At 43.2% G+C, this 20,326-nt stretch overlaps 1 protein-coding gene and 1 long non-coding RNA gene across 6 annotated transcripts in view; one reads left to right on the top strand and one right to left on the bottom strand.

The window, feature by feature from the left end:
- LOC110398258 overlaps positions 1 to 20,326 on the bottom strand; it is a 37,535-nt gene that overhangs the window by 2,856 nt on the left and 14,353 nt on the right. Inside the window, exons 4-5 of one of the 2 annotated variants that reach the window (XR_002438288.1) lie at positions 18,443 to 18,596; positions 10,851 to 10,926 (exon numbers count right to left, since the gene is read on the bottom strand). This is a non-coding gene — a long non-coding RNA (uncharacterized LOC110398258). The remainder of the gene's footprint in view (positions 1 to 10,850; positions 10,927 to 18,442; positions 18,597 to 20,326) is intronic. The other variant, XR_002438287.1, reaches the window with a different exon arrangement.
- On the top strand, positions 2,814 to 16,379 carry GPR55 (G protein-coupled receptor 55). Of its 4 annotated transcripts, XR_002438286.1 has the most exons (4): positions 2,814 to 3,146; positions 4,159 to 4,380; positions 6,826 to 8,839; positions 13,507 to 16,379. XR_002438286.1 is itself a non-coding variant. In XM_021395743.1 (3 exons), exons 2-3 carry the CDS (start codon positions 4,367 to 4,369, stop codon positions 7,748 to 7,750), a joined length of 939 nt encoding a protein of 312 aa, XP_021251418.1. In that variant the 5' UTR covers positions 2,814 to 3,146; positions 3,949 to 4,366; the 3' UTR covers positions 7,751 to 11,319. The 4 variants fall into 4 exon arrangements, 3 of the variants coding, with proteins under 3 accessions (XP_021251418.1, XP_021251417.1, XP_021251419.1); XM_021395743.1 differs by lacking the exon at positions 13,507 to 16,379 and having other exon boundaries at positions 3,949 to 4,380; positions 6,826 to 11,319; XM_021395742.1 differs by lacking the exon at positions 13,507 to 16,379 and having other exon boundaries at positions 6,826 to 11,319.

The following is a 20,326-nucleotide window of genomic DNA, read 5'->3' on the forward strand; positions in this document are numbered from 1 at the left end:
GATTCATTTGCATTTGAGCATCCTAATTCTAGATCTGAAACCAAGCTCATTCCATTCTGGCCATTAAATACAAAAGAATACAGATTTTAGACATTTGTGAAAGCTGAACTGCAAAGCTGCTTTGATATATTTTCCACTTAAAGAAGAACAGCAGTATTCATGCTGCTGTAATGCAAATAAATGTGGCTTTGCAATGCATGGATGTGTGTCCTTTGAAACAGGTTCTCAGTCCTTGAAAATGACAAGTGCTACCTGGCTTAGCAACAGCAGTGCTTGCATCTAAAGGATAAAACATGGAGAAAAATCACGAGTCTCTAAAGAAACCCAAAGAATCACAGAATTGCAGGGGCTGGAAGGGACCTCTGGAGATCACTGAGTGCAACCCCTCTGCTAGAACAGGTTCCCTACTGCAGGTTGCACAGGAAAGCACCCAGACAAGCCCTGAGTGTCTCCAGAGAAGTAGATCCCATCTGCATTCTGGGTGGCCAGCTCCAAGGCTCTGTCACCCTCAAAGAAGACTTCTTCCTTGTGCTTGTATGAAGCTTCCTGTGCTCCAGTTTGCGCCCACTGCCCCTTGCCCTGTCGCTGGGCAGCACTGCAAAGAGCCTGGCCCCATCCACTTGACTCCAGCCCATTATAAACGTATAAGCATTGATAAAATCCCCCCTCTGTTTTCTCCAGGCTGAACAGTCTCTCAGACTTATCTTTGCCATAAGCTTTGCACGTTGTTTGCTTGTATGCGTCCTTTTAGTTACTCAGACTTTTATTTAGGTTATTTCTTCCCCACTGACCACTATTTTTTTTCTGTAGCTGCAATGCAATAATGGCAAAGGGTAAGGCTGATAAAACTGTTGTCTCTAGGCAGGGCTAGCAAAAGGCATTCACCACATTTCTGTGGTTAATTAAAAAAAAAAAAAGAGAAGCAAAAAACTGAAGCAAACAATAACATCCTATCTCTTTTCCATCAAAAACCTCAGGGGTATATATATCTGCCTACATCTCTGGAATTGAGCATTTAGTGAGCAGGACTGCTGGGTGATAAAGGCACTGGGAATGATAGGGACTTGCAGAAATATTCCCTGCTGAGCATGATCATGTACAGCACTTGTTGGGAAGAATTAAACAAGCAGCCACTAAAGAGAAGGGGAAACAAGCTCTAATTTCTCAGCTGATAATCTATCTGCAGGTATGGCAGTGAGTCATTCACAGCTCGCCCAGATTAGACATGCTCTAGATTTAAGCTGTACTAGTCGTAAATGAAGAGCTAGCCTACAAAGGAACAACTTATCTGTGTACCAACAAATTATGTGCTTACATACAAGCAACGCACCCACACATATCACAAGCAAATTGCCATCTTAGCAAATATGTGGTTGATGTGCAGAAATGCTGATTTTTTTCAGCAAGCAGCACCAAGGGGGAAATTCACGGAGTCATGAGCAATGAACCCATTCCAGGGAGCGAAGGCAGCACTGGATATTAAAATGCATTTTTAATGTTTAGTAGCACTCTTAGACTTCTTTTCATGCCTTCAGATTCATCACGTTGCTGTGTCCCATAGCTAGCCCGCAGCTCGGAGAAGACAGAAGTTGGAAAGCCCTTGAAACCTCCCAGTTCTATAACCTGTTTCCCAAATGATATGAATCACGCTGGTTCATTTCCTCAGCCATACCATCCTGTTACAAGCTCTACCTAAGCTTTGTCTGGGTTCTGTATTTTATTTTGTTTTTTTCTTCCAATCTTGTTTGCAAACAAGATAGAAAAAAAAAGCTGTTCAGAAATTGCTTTTCTTTCCTTCTCCAAGTCCTGTACCACCAGTACTGGTGCTACTTTTTCTGTGGTAAGAACAGAACTTCTCTATAAAGATTAAATTACCTCCAAAAACAGGTGGCAATGTGAAAAATGTCACTTAGAGCTATTTAGAGCTACTTTTTTTTTTTCTAAGTTTGCTGCCTCAGTGAAGTATTGCAACATGCAAGGTAAACGAGCAGCCAGCATTTACCACAACACAGAACAGTGGTTCCTGGCACCAGCAGGTGAGTTTCACACTCCAGCCAGAGGAGGTCCAGGGGTGGACTGCTTCTACTCATACATATGAAGTGCCAAATGTCATATATATAAATATATATATATATACACTTTTCTTTACATTTTCTTTCCAGCATATTATGTCACTTGGCGCAACCATGACCACCTGACAGCAGTCCCCCCAGACCACAGCCAGCCAGGAACTGAGGAGACTGGCAGGCAGCTTTGAGTCCTCCTCAGCATTCCACCCTTGTCTGCTAGCTCCTGAAGATGGATTAACACTCCCATTTTTCTGCTGTTTCACTCATGATTACCTTTCCAAGTGCTGTATGTTAAATGACAGCTCCCAAAGCAGAGGAAGACCTTCACACTCCATTAGGAAAGTGCTAATGATGAAAAATCCCTGAAAGCTTTGTGTGTCTTGGGAGTTCAAGGGGCAGCACATTTTAAGAGAACATGTCCTGGCTACTATAAGACTCACATACTAGGTTAGAGCTCTGTACACCTCACTCCTCTTGACAATAAGCATTTGTTTGCCACCTTCCAACTATGAACCAAACACCTGAATTGGCTTTAAATAGTTTAACAGCTGCACACATGTAAGAAGCTGAATCTTTCAGAAGCAGCTGAGTGCAGAACCGCTGATTTCCAGCATGCAAATTGTACAGAACGGGGGGGAAAAGCCCTCTTTCTATGACTGTCTCTCCTACAACTTTCTACTCGTCCATCTCCCCCCAGCACAAGGAACAATCTGCAGTTTGGAGGTAGCCACCACATACCTGTAACAGCCTCTTGGCTGCTTCACACAGGGTGAAGGCCAGCCCAAAGCCAGGTCTGGCTTCAGGGACAAACTGCTCCCCCTGCATCAACTACTCACTGGAAACAGCTGAGGATTCAAGCCTTTACACTCTCTCACCTTCACTCGTCTATATAAAGAAACACAAAACACAGAGCTGTGCCCTTTGAAATAGGGGAAAAAAAAGAGAGAGAAGAAAAAAAGAAGGATGTGGTTATTTAGTAAGAGTACCGACAGAGCATGGTCTCTAAGCAAATGCTCTTGTGTTCTGTATAACAGCCTGGACTGAAGCAATCCTGCCAACCTTCTTGCTAGGATTCAGGTAAAAGAATTTGTCTTTTAACTGATTTTTTTTTCCCAGCAATTAAGCACTACCATTGAGTGTAGAGTATTATTTTTAGGGTTGTCTGATAATTATTTAAGGATCAAAAATTAATGAAGTATGCAGTGTGGTTTGTCCTAGAGAATAAAAAGATTTTTAGTTTCAGTGATAAGGATAAGTATATTCTATTGCAATCAAAATGTTTAGTATAAAATAGTAAGAGATTATCCAGCTACAGATGAAATATATAACAGATGCAGACTCACTCCTTTTTGTTGCACTAAGCCATCTTTCTGTTATCCCAAGTATCCGTAAGAGAATAATGTATATCTAACATGAATAATGATCTAGAAAACAGATACAATCAAAGTCTGTAACACTACATGGTTTGTAATTATTAAAGGGTAATTATGGTAAATGCTGTAAAAGTCCCTGCTGAGGCAGTAACCTGAATTTTCCTCATTCCTCTTTTGTATTATAGCTAGATCTAGAATGATTGGTTTGCTGCGTTCTTGTCCATCTGATTAACATTTCCTTATTAAAGCTACACATACACTTAAAGTAAGTCATAGATTTAATGATGAAGACATTCCTATGAATGAAGCTTTCATGGATTACCATGCCCTTATTTCATCATCCCCAACCTGTGCTAACATATAGACTTGTGGGAATTCCAGCTAGAGCCATATGAACTCAAATCTGAGCTACAAAATGAAAACCATTCATGAACCCTATTGTTTTGCAAAAAAAAAAAAAAATGAGCAAAGCTGGTACTATAAAACCTTGGTGTTCTTTTTCCTAGGTCATTACATTTGCTGCTAGCTTAACCACGAGCTTCTGCTCATTGGTAAACCATTAATACTTGAATAATGCATAGGAAGTGGAAAATCCTCACTCAGTAGGAAGAATTAAGAACAAGCGGAGCAGTGACAGCACGGGGTCTGCTCCAGCTCATGCAGTCCCCTGTGAGTGGTGCTAAGACCAGGCTCTGACATTACCCTTTGACTTCCAGAAGCTGTCGGAAACAATCCTAGGGCTGCAGGCAATTTCTTCAGGAAGCTCTTAGAGGACAGAATAAATTCTCTTCAGAAGAAAAAATACGCTGCCTGTCTCTTAAGGAGGTGGAATAGGAGTTGGGAAGTGGTAGATCACTAACCCTGGCTTTGGTATTTGGAAACACACTGGAGTCACCTGCTGAAGAATCTGTTGCAAGCACCTAGATGACATCTCAGCAGTAAGTACCAATCCACATGGGTTTGTCTGAGAATAACTGAAATGGAAGTAATCTGACTTACTTTTGTCACCTGCTGGGGAGCAGGGCGTGGGGCAGGGGGGAGCAGGCTTCAGGTGCATCTCTAAAGAAATTCTCATAACCAAACAAAGGAAACATAATCAATATGAAACTTATACATAGTGAGCGAACAACATACCAGTACCCGCTGAGGTACTCCTCAATCTGTCAGATGGGAAAGATGTATTCAGTTCCATATCTTTCAGCTTCAGTGTTGTTGTTAATAATGTGGACACCGTGACAAAGATGAAGCTTATCAAATGACTGAGCTTATTTGTCAATGGAAGTGATTCTTTGAATAACTTTGGGCAATCATTACTCCATGCAGACAGTTTGCAAGCAATTCCCGTGGGCTGCTCGAGATGTGAAATCTAAATTTGAGGTGGGCTAAAGGATCAAAAGCTTCAAGCTTCTGAGAACTGGGGACTGGAGGTGAACATCTGAAACCATCACTTTAAAGGCTGGCTAACACCTTCCTGAAACTATTTTCAGGAGCAGTGCTGTCTGTAATTTTGTGATAATGAATTCTAAAGAAGCAGCATTTGGGGATACAGAAGCATGGTAACAGTTAAAATCAAAGCTCATACTTTTAAGAGGCACCACAAGCGATTTTCTGTTATTTATCTAGTGCTACATTAACAGGTGTTGCTGCTCCCCCAAAATGTTTCATGCCATCTGATTTCTACCCAGCTGAATGGGTGCTCCTGGTCATGGGACACACATGCTCACACAGCAACACAACACCCCCATCTCCTCTTACCTGTCCTGGCCCAGGTAACAGCAGCTTCTGCCTATGGCTCCCTGGCACATCTGGCACTGGTGCGTTCCTAGCTCTAGTGGCATTCTCTAGCTTACCATGCACCACAATCACATGACTTTGTAAGCAGCTGCCTCACCTTGCTGGCTCAAAGAGACTGCCTCAATCTCAGTCTGACTAAAAACCAAGATTTTCTTTTTGTCTCATTTCCGACAGATAAATCCACTGATAACAGCCAGATTTCCTTTTGCATTTCCTAAATTCAGAGGAAGGTTACTGTTTCCTTGGTCCTCTGGGTATGCCAGCTATGGGTCACCAGGTGAACCTGCTAAGAACTGGGCTGGGTGAATTTGAGCATCTCCCTATTAACCTTCATTCAGCCTGTCTGCAGGCCTTAACAACTTTCTTGTAAACATTTCCTCACGTACTTAACATCCCTTGTTCAAATCCCAAGTATGTCTAGTGGTATTTAGTTACTTCCAGTGCAGTTCAATCAGTTTCTAGTGCAAGTGTTTTTGACCTTCAGCCTTTGTCTTATCTGAAAAAGCAGATACTTCATCAAAGTTAATGATCTGGCAAGATCAACCAAGGCCTCGTTTAGTTAATCATGTTTTCAGTTTTTCTTCCATTTATAAATCTGAGGGAAGATTTGGCCTAACACTTCTACATTTGCCTAAATCATGTTTGCTTTTATTTCCTTTAACAGATAGGCTAGACTGATCCTTTTCCAGATACACCAGTAACATACTTTCTATTTCCTGGGTTGGCACTTCAGATTTATGCACCAGTTATTTTAGTAGTTTGAGCTGGAAACAAGATTATTTACCAACATGAGCGTGTTAAACTCTGAATACATTCTCTATTCAGATGCAGAGATATTCCCAGATCATCCACTTCAGATATTCCCATTATCACCTATAGATTGCCAAAAGTCACCATACCTCTGTAGTCCAGCACAACATCAGCCTATGTATGAAAAGCAGAGGTAGAAGTTTTGGCAAAGCCCACGGCCACTTCCTCTGCTAGTATTTCTACGTGCTCTTTCCCTCTTTTTCTATTTTAGCCAAGTAAACAAAAATTATGTCACTAACTGTTTTTTTGGCTTCTTTAGAAAATTCCAGGTCCATTTGGTAGTGCTTATGAGCTATACATCACTCTCTGCCCTCCAAAGCAGATTCTTCTCTTGATCAAGTTTGTCTTAAAAACTTTTCACTTTCACTAGAATTTATTTTGAGCTACTTGTTTGGTTGAGGTCAACTGAAAACCTGAACTACCTATTTTTTTCTTCTTTAGAATTAAATGTGATTCTAGTTTAAAGAAGTTATGGAAAGTATTTTTAAGAAATAGTTTGTGTGGAATAAATGTTATAATTCTTAACAAATGATATACATATATTTTAAGAACTATCAAGATGCAATGCCTTCCATTTGCTGATCCTTGCCAGATTATCTGAGGCCATCAATTACAATTTAAAGCACTTGCAAATCCAAAATTTAACTAGTGCTGAAGGTTAAATACCAGCTAGAAAATGGGATTACTCACTTCACACCTAAATAAAGGATGTATCAAGATATACAGAGGAGTTAACTGAGAGTCTTACACATCTCTAACCTGTTCTCTCTGTGGTTTAGGGGAGAAATGACCAACATCAGTGGGGAATGCAACTTTACAAGCATCGACAGATTAGCAGAGACCCTCCGGTTTGGGATCTCCATCCCCACCTTCATTCTTGGCTTGGTTCTCAACACCTTGGCCCTCTCAGTATTCTGCTGTTTTTGGAAGAAACAAACCAAAACCTCAGTCTACATGATCAATCTGGCACTTGCAGATGTTCTGCTGCTTCTCTCTCTCCCACTTAAGCTGCACTACTCTGTTGCAGAAGCACCCGGACTCCTGTGTGCCTTTATACAGTCACTGTACTTCGTCAATACCTATGGCAGTATCTTCATCATTGTTTGCATTACTGTTGACAGATACATCTGCTTAAAGCATCCATTTGAAGGTAGAGCTAATCAATCCCCCAGGTGGGCAGTCTTAATTTGCTGTTTTATCTGGGCAGTAGCTTGGCTTTGCAGCAGCCCAATATACATGTTTCAAAAGAATGATTCTTTAAAATGCTTTCACAACATGTCAGATGAGGCCTGGAGCATCCCTCTCATCGTTTCTGTGGAGATCTTTGGATTTCTGATTCCACTCTCAGTGATGGTTTTCTGCTCTGCACAAAACATCTGGATTCTTCTGAGTCACAAAAACAGAGCCAAAGAGAAAGTAGATTCCTTACGAGTCATTATCATCAACCTTGTTGTCTTTTTGGTATGTTTCACACCTGTCCATCTTGCAATCTGCCTACAGTGCCTGGTAAGACAGCACGTGATAGTGGACTGCCGCCTGAAACAAACCATCAGCCTCTTCATTCAGGTGTCAATGATAGTAGCCAACCTCAACTGCTGTCTGGATGCCATCTTCTATTACTTTGCTGCCAAAGAATTCCGTGAAAAAACACACCTGAAAAAAATTATTGAACGATGCCCTATCTTTAAGCCTTGTGCCACATGACAGGACCTTCTGCAGTGGAAGAATGCTTCTTCCTCGGCTGCTGCTTGCCCTGCTGGTGGGACACTGACAGCATTATTCCCAACATGGCAGTAAAGCCAGCTTGGCCGTTGCAGGAAGGGCACAGGAGGGAGAAGGACAGTATTTTTCTCATGAATGTGAATATTTGTCTTCTTTTTTAAAGATCAAAGGGTAAGAATATGGGGAAAAAATAACCAGCATTATGAAAATATCAGTGACGCCAAAAGAAGCATTAGCCTTGATGCAATCTACTAAATCTGAAAAGCTTGTCAGAGAAAAACTGCCCAGGACACTGGACTGCCAATTAAAATCAGCCTTTGCCATCACCACGATGATTTTCCTCTCATTGATGTGATCAGAAATTTATTGCTCTGGGCCAGTCTAACCCAGAAATAACTTCAACACCTTCTAGCCAACTTAGAAGGTAACTGAGAGATACAAGAAAGTATTTGGCCAAAAGTCTGGCTCTGCTCTTTCCTTCTGGAAACCCTGCAGAAGGTCTCTGTTGGAGCTCATTTGCTCCAACAACTTGGCTGGCCCTCCCATAAGCATTATAAAGCATCATGCACTGGGCCAGGGCTGTTCCATAGAGGACCGGGCTGCCCAGTACATGACAACATCTCTTTATACAACACCCTATCTCGTGTAACAGCAACGAACAAGAAACCTTTCTGATAATCGTCGCTAAGGAACCAGCATGGTTTTATCCTGCAACTTTAAAGCAGCTTTTGCACATTAGAAACAAAAGAACCCCTTCAACTACTGCATTTAGTGGAAGACTGTACATGTCGAAGCATAGGTGATTGTTCTAAGATATAACAAGATAGATGTATAAAATTTTTCTGCCTGTCTTCTCATTCTTTCTTGGAGAAGAGGATGTAGGGAAGCAAGCACAGCATCACAAACATGAAATACAGTTTGGGAGCACTTGTCTGACACACTCCAGGCTCCCAGATGGAACACTGGATCAGCTCTATCAAACTCATTCCTCAGAGGATCCTCCTAGCCGGGCCTTTCCATTTCACAAAATGTCTCAGGACATGCCTTCATCACCCTGAGCCAGCTCTTCTGGTATGTCGCTGCCCTTGGGCCATTTGTACATTTGGCTCTGAGTTGAAACTAAAGGCTTCCTTACTGCAATTTAAGCCTTCTATTTCTTGTACCATTATATTGCCGTGGTTCGTGCTCTTACCCAGAAGCACCTTCACATCAAGAAATCCATTTTTGTGCCTTTAAAAAACAGCCATAAAACTGTTTAAAATTGATGGGAACCACGTCTTTGTTCTGGGGCAGATATTCCTTTTATTCAAAATGGGAAAAGAAATTGGCTTCTGTCTGAAGGAAAGAAAAAGGGACACAGGGCTAGCTTTGAAAATACAATTTTCAGTCAATTGATTTCTAAATAAATGACTGATTGCACAAGTGGGCAGCTGTACACATCTCATACTGGACCTAATGTGAGAGTGCTTTAAAACTGGTTCATACTAGATACTGCCACAGCTGAGTCATGAGAGGAGCTCAGAGACAAACAGAGGTTTTTATCATCACCTTTAGCATTATCTGCTGTTATGCTGGAGGAAAAGCTTTACAAAACAGGAGGTTTGCAAAACATTATTTGCTGCTGCCTCGGTCATTCAGAAACCTGCATCCTTTTCAGTACGAGACAGCCTTTCTTTCCTGTACTTTTCGCATTACTTTTGCATATGAAATGTGTGTTTTGGAAAGTACATGTTCTAGAAAATAAACTGTACATGTGAAGTGTAGGATAAATACATTTTAATTCCCCAGTCTGACAGCAGCGTATGACATTTATCTCCCTATTTCATCCCAACTTGTTACTATTTTCTCCTTAAAACAGCTCCAAGACATAGCTGGAGGTTTTGCTTCCCAGAAAGTACTTTAGGTTCACAGCTACAGTAAGAAAGAACAACTGATTTACCAGAAATAAGCAGGGGAAAAAGTAAAAACAGGAAAGATGATCACACCCAGAAGTTTAGATAATTTTAGAATTTTTATGAGGAAAATCTCTCCTTAAATCATTGACAATCCCCTTCCAGGGGGGGATTGTCCTGTAATGAGGCAATACCCTTGTCTTCTAACTATTTATCGCTATGTACTTGGAAAAGATAATTTTATAATCTTAAAAGGAATAAGTCCACAGACCTCATAGGCTGAGAGGAAAAGGATACAAGGATTCTTTTAAATGTAGGTGGAGGAGAAGTTTGATTTGCCAGGGCAATAGAGACGGTATTTGCTCGTGACCATGCAAGGTCAGTGGCAGACAAGGGAAGACTTCATTTACAGAAAGAAACTTAATTTTCTCAATGAAAGAAACAGAGATCTGCTTATGAGAATTATCTGCAAGAATGGAAGTGATGGGACCCACCACATAGATTCAGCCTGCTCATGCCATGCATCACAGCAAACTCAGAGAACAGATTATTGTCCTCCTCCTTATCACCACCAGTGCCACTTCTTTGTTGGCCCAAAGTGATATCGTATATAACTCAATTTGTCTAAATTTTGCTTGTTATATATGTAAATGAGAGCAGCTTATCTGAGTATACTTGACATTTCTGAAGGAAGAGAAAGAAGGAAGAGAGCCCAGCTGTGCTGGCTTTAGGGGGCTATTACAGTAGTCAAATCTTTTAGCACAAAGAGAGCGTATCTTTTCAGTAAGAGGGAGCCACTTTCGATTCACTGCTTTTCAAGACGAACTTAAATTTGAATAATATTCTTGAATTATGTCCTTGACCTCCAGCTAAAATTACATTACTTTTGAAATCAGAATTTTACATACAGCCTCCTCTACCCAATTTACTGTTAGCTCTGGAGAATCTCCAGTTGGTTGTATTTTTACACCAGTGAGAACGGCAATCAAAAACCCCGAGCAACCCGAGATTGCACAGAACACTTTTGATGATGAATAAAACTGAAAAGCATTTGACATTTCAAAAACAACATCAAAAGCTTTCCTAAGTACACAAGTTCACCATTTCAATTTTCAGACTTCACAATAGTAGAGATTTTTTCTCTACTGTTTCTCGCTGTTATTTCTAATACACAGAAAAATGATAAGAACCTGAATGTGAATCCCTCAAACGCCCAGCTCTTCTCCCAGGGATTCATATGTACTGCATGCTCAAAGAAGCTTTGTCCTAGTAGAAAAAAAAAAAAGGCTAATCAAAAATAGCCATTAGAAGTCTTTATTTCATATGGATTAGCTTACTCCTTTGCAAGGATTTACTCAGAAACAGAATATCAAAAAAGAATAAATCAGCTACTGCAAAGAAGCCCGCGTGCCCAGTTAATGTACGTATTTCATTCTACTGGCTAAATGCACGGTGCTTTCTTCTTTTCAGAAACAATTATTATTCTCCTAATTATTATTCCCCTCATGTCTCGCAATGACAGCAGCCCACCCAGAACTGCTACCCCAAATGCTGTTTTTCCGACAAGCTTCTTAATACCATGAAATAAAAGAGCCCACTGTTCCAACGCTGTGCTTTCTCTCCCTTTTGCATGTGACTCTCAGACCGACCATGAGCTCTTACCTTGTAGTTCAGGGGTACAGGAAAATAGTTGTGTCTCTGTCCTGCAGAACCCATCCAAAATGCCTCCTTCAGCAGCCTACAGCAGTGCTGCTTTTGGACCTAAAGCCCTTCCATCATCCTCTCGGGCTGGGCCAGGCCTCCATGACACAAGAGAGGGCTGACCACCCCTCAGGGCATTTTTATAAATGGTACGTTACTCCACCAACGCTCTGCAACTAGCCAGCATTTGTTCAGCAGTGAATGTGATTCCCAGGCTGCAGTGGGTAGACTTATACAGCAATTGAAAGACCATCAAGCATAAAAGAGGTTCAGCCAAAAGAAAAAGAAAACAGAAAAAAGATAAAACCCATGCACAGGGTTTTCCCCAGACTTTCTTGATCTTGTTCTTCCCTGACGGATTATCTCATCTGAAATTTCCCAGTCCCACTCAAGAGCAAAACTTTATATCAGTGCCACTCCACTAACTTCAAATGTGATAGAAGTATATATTATGCTGAACTTTTTAAAAAAGTATTATTGCCCTGGAATTCCCTTTGAAATAACATACCTAAGTAATTTTTTACTAAATTCTGTTTTCTGTAAGTTCTACTGGTTTAATAGAAAGTGTAATCATGTACCACATGATTTGCAGGCGGGAAGGCAGCTGAGGGAGGATCCAAGCCCAAGCAAAGCATGGGCAGTCCCTGACTCCTTGTCGTGGGCAAGGCGGGCACGCACCCTACGGGGCAGGCCAACATCACTTCATTCTGATGAAAAACACTAGCTGAAAAAGCCTAAAACAGACAGAACTTAAATAAAAACTCATTCTTAAATTAATGTCACGCTAGCAGCTTATCACATCAAGTAATTTCAAGTGTTCCAAAATCTGAGAAGTGAGAAGAGAAGCCACCCCACGCCTGAAGCAGCCTGCCGATCGCAAGGCAAGGTCGAAACTGCTTTGAAGACCAAAGCTGATCTTCAGAGATACCGTTCCTCAACCTCACATTTCTGTGTGCTGCTCTAAGCCACACTTCACTTGGGCATGAGCACCACAATTTAGCCTGCCCAAAACACACACATTGCCACAACTAAACCTGTCCCACATGCATGCAAGCGAGCGAAAGAGGGATCAGTGCTATGGTGTTCTCCAAGGTATGCAGACTTTCGCCTCTCTCATCAAAATGGTTTTGAAGGTTTCCTCCCCCCTCACTTTCAGAATGTTTTCCATTCTAGACTAACTCCTTCCTACAAGGCTTAGGCCTCCATCCTTTCAGCCAAATGTGAGGAAAGTGCTGCAGAGAGGCAGTGTCCTTCGGGAGGCCCACAGGTCTGCGGGTGACAATGCAGGGCAGGGAGCCCAGCACCCCCGAGTTCTGGCCTCCCGAGTTGACTGGCAGCGTCTGGAGCTCAGCAGCAGAGCCACCAATAGCATCATCTTGGGTATGATGGGACCTTAGCCACCAGACACCAAAAGGGAATTTGGTTTTCCCAGGAGGAACCGTCACTATGAAGAGGGGGCAGAAACAACACTAAGGATGGGAAATCTGGCTTGGTTAAATTTCAAATCAGCATGCTTGCTAGGCTTGTAGAGAAACATAGAGACAAGCCAGACACGCACACACACTTTGCTCTGTCTGTGCTCCCAGAGCTGCCAAAATGCAGGGCATGGAGACAAGAGCTCACCCATCCTGAAGGGAAGCTGCTGCTTCCCTCAGCCACCAGCCCGCTGTCTGTGAGAGGAAGGAAGGCCCAGAGAGGAAGAGGAACAGAGGATGCAGCAGTGCACAGTGCATGGTGGTGATCACGGCAGCAAGCTGTGCCTGCTGCAGCCTGCCAGGGGAAGGGGCTGCCTGCAGCCCTGCCATGGGGATGGGCCCAAGCCTGCCATGCACAGGCTGTGCTTCTGCAGCTACAGTGACTGCTTCCGAAAGCAGTGAAACTGTAGGCTGTGGGGCAAGGATATTAGATATTAAATATCCAGGATATTGGATATTAAATAGAATTTCTTCTCAGAAAGAGCAGTGAGGGACTGGCACAGGCTGCCCAGGGAGGTGGGGCAGTCACGGTCCCTGGAGGTGTTCCAGATGCATGGAGATGTCGCACTGAGGCACATGGTCAGTGGGCATAGTGGGGTGGGCTAGGGTTGGACTTGGGGATCTTAGAGGTCTTTTTCAACCTTCCATTTACCTTTTTAACACCATTTAGACTAAAGTAACTGTCTGCAACGAAGCACGCATCATCAGACAAAGAATGGTTGAAGTTCTACAGCGTCTTTCATCTGAGGAAGTCAGAACGTCATGAGCAGCATTACCCCACAGCACACAGTGCTCGCAGCAGCGCCAGCTACACGGGAAGCAGTGCGGTGAGGCAGCGGGCAGGGGCTGAGCAGTCAGCATGGCCCAGACCCGTGCCAGACCATGCCCAGAGCAGCACAGCTCATTGCCTTTGGCCCCGGCTGAAAATTTGCTTTTGTGCATTTCACTTTTAAATATCTATTAAATAAAATGAAATGCCAGCAGCTGTCACTGCAGTATACTGCATGACACGGGGATCACCAGAGCAAAATGCATGCAGGAACCATGGATTTTTGATTTATTATTATTAAATCTCTGCTATTTTCTGCCTTGCTAACAGGCCATAAGTGTCGCCTCTCTCCCGAGCACCCAGTCCCAAGGTGAGGGCTTGCCACTGAGGACTGCACGCAGCCAGGCCAGGCAGCAGGCCGCCATCCACGCTAAGCTATGCCAGCTGCCAAACTTCACTGCAAAGTGCCTCCCCCAGCATCTGGCACTTCCTCTGCATCATGATCTGTTGCTTTATACACCGCCTACACGGAAAGCTGTGTGCTTACTTTATGACTTTGGTGGCAACACCGTGGGGAGACTGGGCACATCTGCAGACTTTGTGGCAAGTTTCAAAGCTCATTCAAGAAGCAGGTGTTTGGGAGCAACCACGTCCTGCCATGTGCTTCCTCTCACTCTGGCTCACCACTTCTTCAAGCCCTCCTGAAGCACAGTTTTGGGCCCCAGCCCTAGAGCTGCCCATAGAGTGAGGGGTATCCCTGGAACAAGAGCTCCCATCCTGGCCAACAGGTGCTGCCTTATGGTGTTCTCCTGGTCCTGCACCCACCTGGTGCACAGAGGCACTGCCAAGGGCAGGCTGCTGCTTCCAAGCCAGGAGGTTTGGGAAAGAGAAAAGACTATTTTTCTCTTTACTTTGTGAAGTGCAACAGCATCAAGAACAAGCAGATTTCCATGCTAAAAAAAAATAAGGGGAGAACTGCTCCTTTTTGTTCTGTTTTGGAGCCCTAGTCTACTGCTTCTGTTTTCAAATTTCCTGAAACTTGGCAAAGTATACTTGTATGCAAGTGAAGGACTTTGTTCCACAATTAATCTTCATTCTGAGCAAGACTGCATTTACCTTGTTAGTGCATGGGTAAAACCATGTTGCTGTTCTAGAAACTGCGAACAACCACATTCATGCATACAATTGCCGTGTTAAGATCACACAAGATCAAAGAGAAAAAGTGCAGCTTTGAAGAAAACACGTGAGAACGTCCAGCCGAAGGCAGGAGAGCGAACAGAGAAAGGCTGTATATTGTCCAGTCATACAAGACATATGTAAATATACATACAGCTATTTTATCTTTTGTAGAAGGTGCTGAAATGAAACTAAGGTTAATTTTGGCCTTCTGCAGCACTGCCAGGGCTCAGCATCACCATTCAGCTCCCCAGTGGTCCTCTCAGCAACTGTATTTCCTGACCGGCTGAAATGCTAAGGAACAGCTGAAGCTCCCTCCGCCGTCAGTGAAGTGCTTCTAACACCTCGGGCGAGCAATTCAAATTGTTAACATCTGGATTTCCCTCAACAAGCACTAGTTTCCCCTGCCCAAGGATGGAGGGCTGCTAGAGCACCTGGGCTCCTGAATGACATATCTGAGGCACTCTGCCTCTGTTAGACACCTGCACATCTGTATCCTGCAGATGAAACCATACCACTGCTTATTAAGCATCTCCGCTGCCCCATAATTATGGCAGATACTGAGCCCTGGAAAGGAGACTGTATACGACTCCCTCGTGGAGGCTGAGAAGAGCTCAAATAGGCAGTCATTAGGATCTATATTAAATCTACTAATTGCCTGGTGTTGTGGGAGAAAGTGAAAATTTTGATGCTTTTCTCAAACCTTTGATTTGTTTGTTTACAAACAACCTAACTTTGTGCTACCGTTATTTTCCCCTTTGCTCAAGTTTACATTGGCTGGGGAACTGTCCTCAGTATTTCTTGGAATCGTATAAATGTCTGTGAAATATACAAGATCCTAACACCTCAGGTTGTCTCTGCACTTGGAACCTTTCGCAGAACACAAGCTTTTCTCTTCTCCCACACCATGTCTTTTCCAAAGGCAAAGAACTCCAGCCCCGTGAAAGCAAGGCTCACTTTCTAGAAGGAGATCAGTTCCTAGGGCAGTTGAAAAGAAATGCTGAAACAGCATAAAGTCATCAAAATAGCTGCTAAGCTTTCTTCCGAAACTGTCTCTCATTTTCAACTGCACCACATCTTCTGAGCACCCTGATGGAGCCATAGATGTCCCTATTCATTGCAGGGAAGTTGGACTGGATGGCCTTTAGAGGTCCCCTCCAACTCAAAAGATGCTAGGACTCTATCATTCTTGAGCATGCTCAGCACATTACAGCTCTGGCTGCAGAGAGAACTGCACAGATCTCCAGCTCTCTGCTTCTAACCTACTGAGCTGGAACATACTGCAAAGCTGAGCACACATGGCACGACTTCTTTGAAACGGTAGGAAGTAAAGTATAGGCTAAAAGGCCAAAACCAAACTATGGCAAATGTGGTTTGTTGTGCGTTGTTCTTTTATGTAACACCAAGCACTAAGCTCAATAAAGTAATAACACCTTCAGACCTATTTCCCTTTAGGTTTTTGTAGCAAGTAACAGAAACGCACAGACACCCTGAGAATTAAATCCTTTTCTAAAAAGTAGACAGCATGACTTGCTTTGAGTTACAGACTTTTCTAAACGAAGCTAAATCACATCTGCCTCATTTATACAGCAAACCCTTCTGTTCTTTCTCTCTTTTTTTTTTTTTTTTTTTTTTTGGCTTTCAGAGCTGGAAATTCAACTTGGAAAGTTCTCCTGGGGCATTTCTTATTTATTACAGCACTCAAATTCAGTGCTGGCTGGACAGTGTAAAAGCCTGTTTGACTGCAGTTTTGTGGGCACGCACAAACACATAGGGACCGAAGGCAGTGCTGCAGTCAGACATCGCTAGCACAGATGCTGACGGCATGTGAGTACCAGCACATGCTCCCTCTCCACACTCATGCTGGAAAGCGAGCGGCTGTTCTGTCTTATACCATTATTCATTTAGAGCACAGAAAAATGGTTCGAGAGCCATCACCCGCAGATTTCAGTCTAGCACAGTGAGAATTGCCCTTGTGTCTGCTCAGTGATGCGGACAGGAGCAAAAGAAACTGTTCTGCCATGAAATAAAAATATTCCAGGCACCTCCTCACTGCCCCAGGTACTGGGTCTATTGTGTAAAAAAGACATTCAAGTAGGTCTTTAAGACAGAAGTAGCTATCACCACCTTTGGCCTGACTCCAGCAAAAGAATGGGTGAGAATTCTCCTCTATAAGAAGCTGACAAGACTGTATGTGTATATATATAATGTACATAAAGAACATGCACTGTACTCTGTCTCTCAGCACCCAGCAGGTAGGAAATAGCAAGGAGCCATTTCCTTTCTTTCAGCCCTTAGCGAGCTCTTCCCTCAGCTTTCAGTCCTTGAAATATCCCTGGTCATGCAGCCATGGTTAATTTTGTCTCCTGCTTTCAAGCTGTTGCCTGTTGGCTTTCTGCTGCATGGTGCCTCCTATTTGACCCCTGTATAAATTGAGAGCTGAGACCAGATAACCCTTCCACCCTGTTTGCATCCAGTCCACCCACAGATGGGTGGAACGATTTTCAGTTCCAACAACAGAAGTATTTTAAGAGGAATGAGAGCTCAGTGTGGCTGATACTATCCCAACCTCAACCACTTTCAGAGTTTGCACCCACCCCAGGGGCTCAGCAGCAGCAGCCTGTTCTTTGGATCCTTGTTATTTCAGTCATGGCTGAAAAAGGAACCATCAGCTCTTCACGCAGTTTGTTTGGCTGGAAGATGCAGAGCATGCCCAAAGACCAGCATTTCACCATCAGGAGGTGCCAGGGCTTCAAAATGAATTTCTGCCTACTGTCATTCCTCAAGTCTTTTGAAAATAATTGTGGGGCTTTGTTCCTGTTGTTTTTGTGTTGGTTTGTTTTTAAAGACTAGGTGTCAACAAAGCTGTGCTTTTTTCCTTTTTTTTTTTTTTTTTTTTTAATTATAACTAGAACTCCGAAACCCAAAGACTAGCCCAAAGATGTGAGTGCAGACATCATCTACCAAGGTCAAAGCCTCCAGCTATTTCAGTCGGCTGGTACAAAGTCACAGCTCAGTCTCACCAGCAGCAGCAGATGGGCAGGTTGCTTCCCTCCCTGCACACTGCTGGGAGCAGTGGGTGCACCTTGCTGTGCCTGGGCCAGCAGAGCAGGGCAGGCAGCCACGGGGAGCCGGCCTTTTTCCACCAGCACTGCTCATTCACAGAGTGGCCTGGCTGCGGGGCTTTCTGGGTTTGACACTTGCTAGAAAGCCGCAGCTCAGACTATTCATAGAACTTGCCCCAGATTTCCCTCAGCAGTGAGAAAAGGCTGCTTTTTCCTGTATATTGGAAGGTACGGGACTGAGTCACCTTCCTTCTCATTTCTGTGAGCAGGGAGACTTGAAGGTCTGTTTATGTCTGGGGGTGGAGAATACGGTGAGAACTGGGGGTAATGAAATGACTGGTGCACGACATGAAAACAACATGAAAAGTCAGTCTGGGTTTCCTTCTCGCCAAGAGGCTCAGTGTGCAGTGCCCAGACCCCTCCCGGCCATCACCGGGAGCTCCTCCAGCAATACAGCACAGTTCGGGTTTGCAGGAGAGCAGGTGGACCACCCAGCTCACATCTCTTTGTAGTTTCAGCATTTACGAAATGAAGAGTCATGGTATAACCAGCACAGAGTTAACAAATACAAATAGGTGTACAATAGCATCACATACCTCTGCCAGTGGTCCCCTGGACATTGGTGTGGAAGCTGCTGGTCAGAACAGGGGTAATCCACAATTGTATAGCATATCCATTTGTTTCCAGGTGAGTTACATTTAAGGGTTCTCCTTCAAATGTGCATTTCTAACCCAGAATCGTAGAGTTCCCCTACACAGAACAGTCAATATTTCTCAGTTTAATAAACGGGTTAAAGAAGAGGGAAGGAAGTAACACATATTCACTTTAGGATCATTATTCTTCTACCAGTGGGGAACACATTTATAATGGGCTGAAGTGTTGCAGGCCCTATATATACACTACTAAAGTTCAGTTTCAGAAGCTTGGACTCATCATGATCTCAGATCTGATCTAATGTACTTCTTCTTTTTTGTGAAAGTGGATTGGAGGAAATAGTATTCTGGATCCTGGAACAATTTACGCGGAAGAACTGGGAGTCAGCACTGCAAAACTGTACCAGGGTAAGAAGATTAAATTAGTTTTTAATAAAATCTGGAGTTTTAAAAAAAAATTAAAAATCAAATACTTTTTTCGTCCTCCCCCTTAACTCAGATCACAAGCTGGACTGCTAACTAACCATCAAAGCTACAGTCCTAGTTGCTTTTGCATTGGTGGTTGCGGTTATTTACAAAGAAATTTTCAATACCAGAGGATTTTTACGCTAAAATGTTTAAATACTTGCCTTTAAAACTGCTTACTAGGAAAACAACAGGAAAAGGATGTGGCCTGATAAATGTTTGTAACAACTTCGTCACGGTTGTATTTATACAAATGAATTTGATTTCACTAAAAATTAATAAGTATGGGAAATCTTAAGAGTACAATATTAGCAATTAAGAAAAATCCCCCACAGTTTCAGCTGACTCCCTGAGAAGTTTTCCTGATAATCAAAACTCATGAATTCAGCCTTTCTTTCCTTCCATCTTTTTTATATGTGCAAGGGCTGCTCCAAAAATAATGCCTCCTACATTATGATGTTGGCCCACAACATCAGAGGCGGATGCTGGTGGAATGGCAGCAGAGGCTGAACCTTCCCACCAACATCCCGTTATGTTTTGTTGCCATGTGACAGACGGCAGCGGAGGGGGAGTCTGACATGGAAGTGCATATGAAGCAAAGAGGTGGAACTGAATTACTCCATGTGGAAAAAATGGCACCCACTGACTTTCAACGATGCTTGCTGAATGTTTCTAGAGACCAAGAAGTGGATGTGAGCACAGTGAGGGGTGGGTGGTGCATTTCAGCAGTGACTCTGTCATAGCAGCAGTGAAACAGTGGGTCAACTCTGCTGGTACAGATGTTTATGAGCATGGCATGCAGGCTCTTGTTCATTGCTGGTGAAAAGGCATAAGCTAGTGGTGGTAAGTATATTGAAAAATAGTGTTCTGTAGCCAAGAATTTGCTCTACTAAACAGAGTTACTGTGCTCTTTGTATCCGTTGCAGTTTCCATGGAAACAAATAGGAGGCATTATGTTTGAAGCAACCTACCCATCTTTGGTAAGTGGACCACAAACAACAGAGAAGGCAGAACCAATACCAAACTGAGCCAAAGGGGCAACATGAGGGCAATGGGACAGCCATTCAGCACAGGTAGGGCTCAAGAGACCCAGGGCAGCAACTTGGATGCGCATCTGCAACAACATGTCCTGTTGTGGTATATGTGCCACACCAGGAAGCGTGAAAGGGCCATCAAATTCCTTATCTTCCCTCTTTCCTCTCCCTCCCATTGTGTCTTGTCATTCAGTGCTAGTATGTGCAGATGGACGGACAGCAAGAAATTCCATCATTTCAGGATGCTTCAGTCTCCTGCAGTTCTAAAAGTTCTGTCTTAGAGAGAAGAAATAGTGAAAAATCATTAAAAAAAAAAAGTTTTGCCTTA

Source organism: Numida meleagris, chromosome 4 (genome assembly GCF_002078875.1).
Source record: "Numida meleagris isolate 19003 breed g44 Domestic line chromosome 4, NumMel1.0, whole genome shotgun sequence".
In the NCBI taxonomy this organism is placed as follows: Eukaryota; Metazoa; Chordata; class Aves; order Galliformes; family Numididae; genus Numida; species Numida meleagris.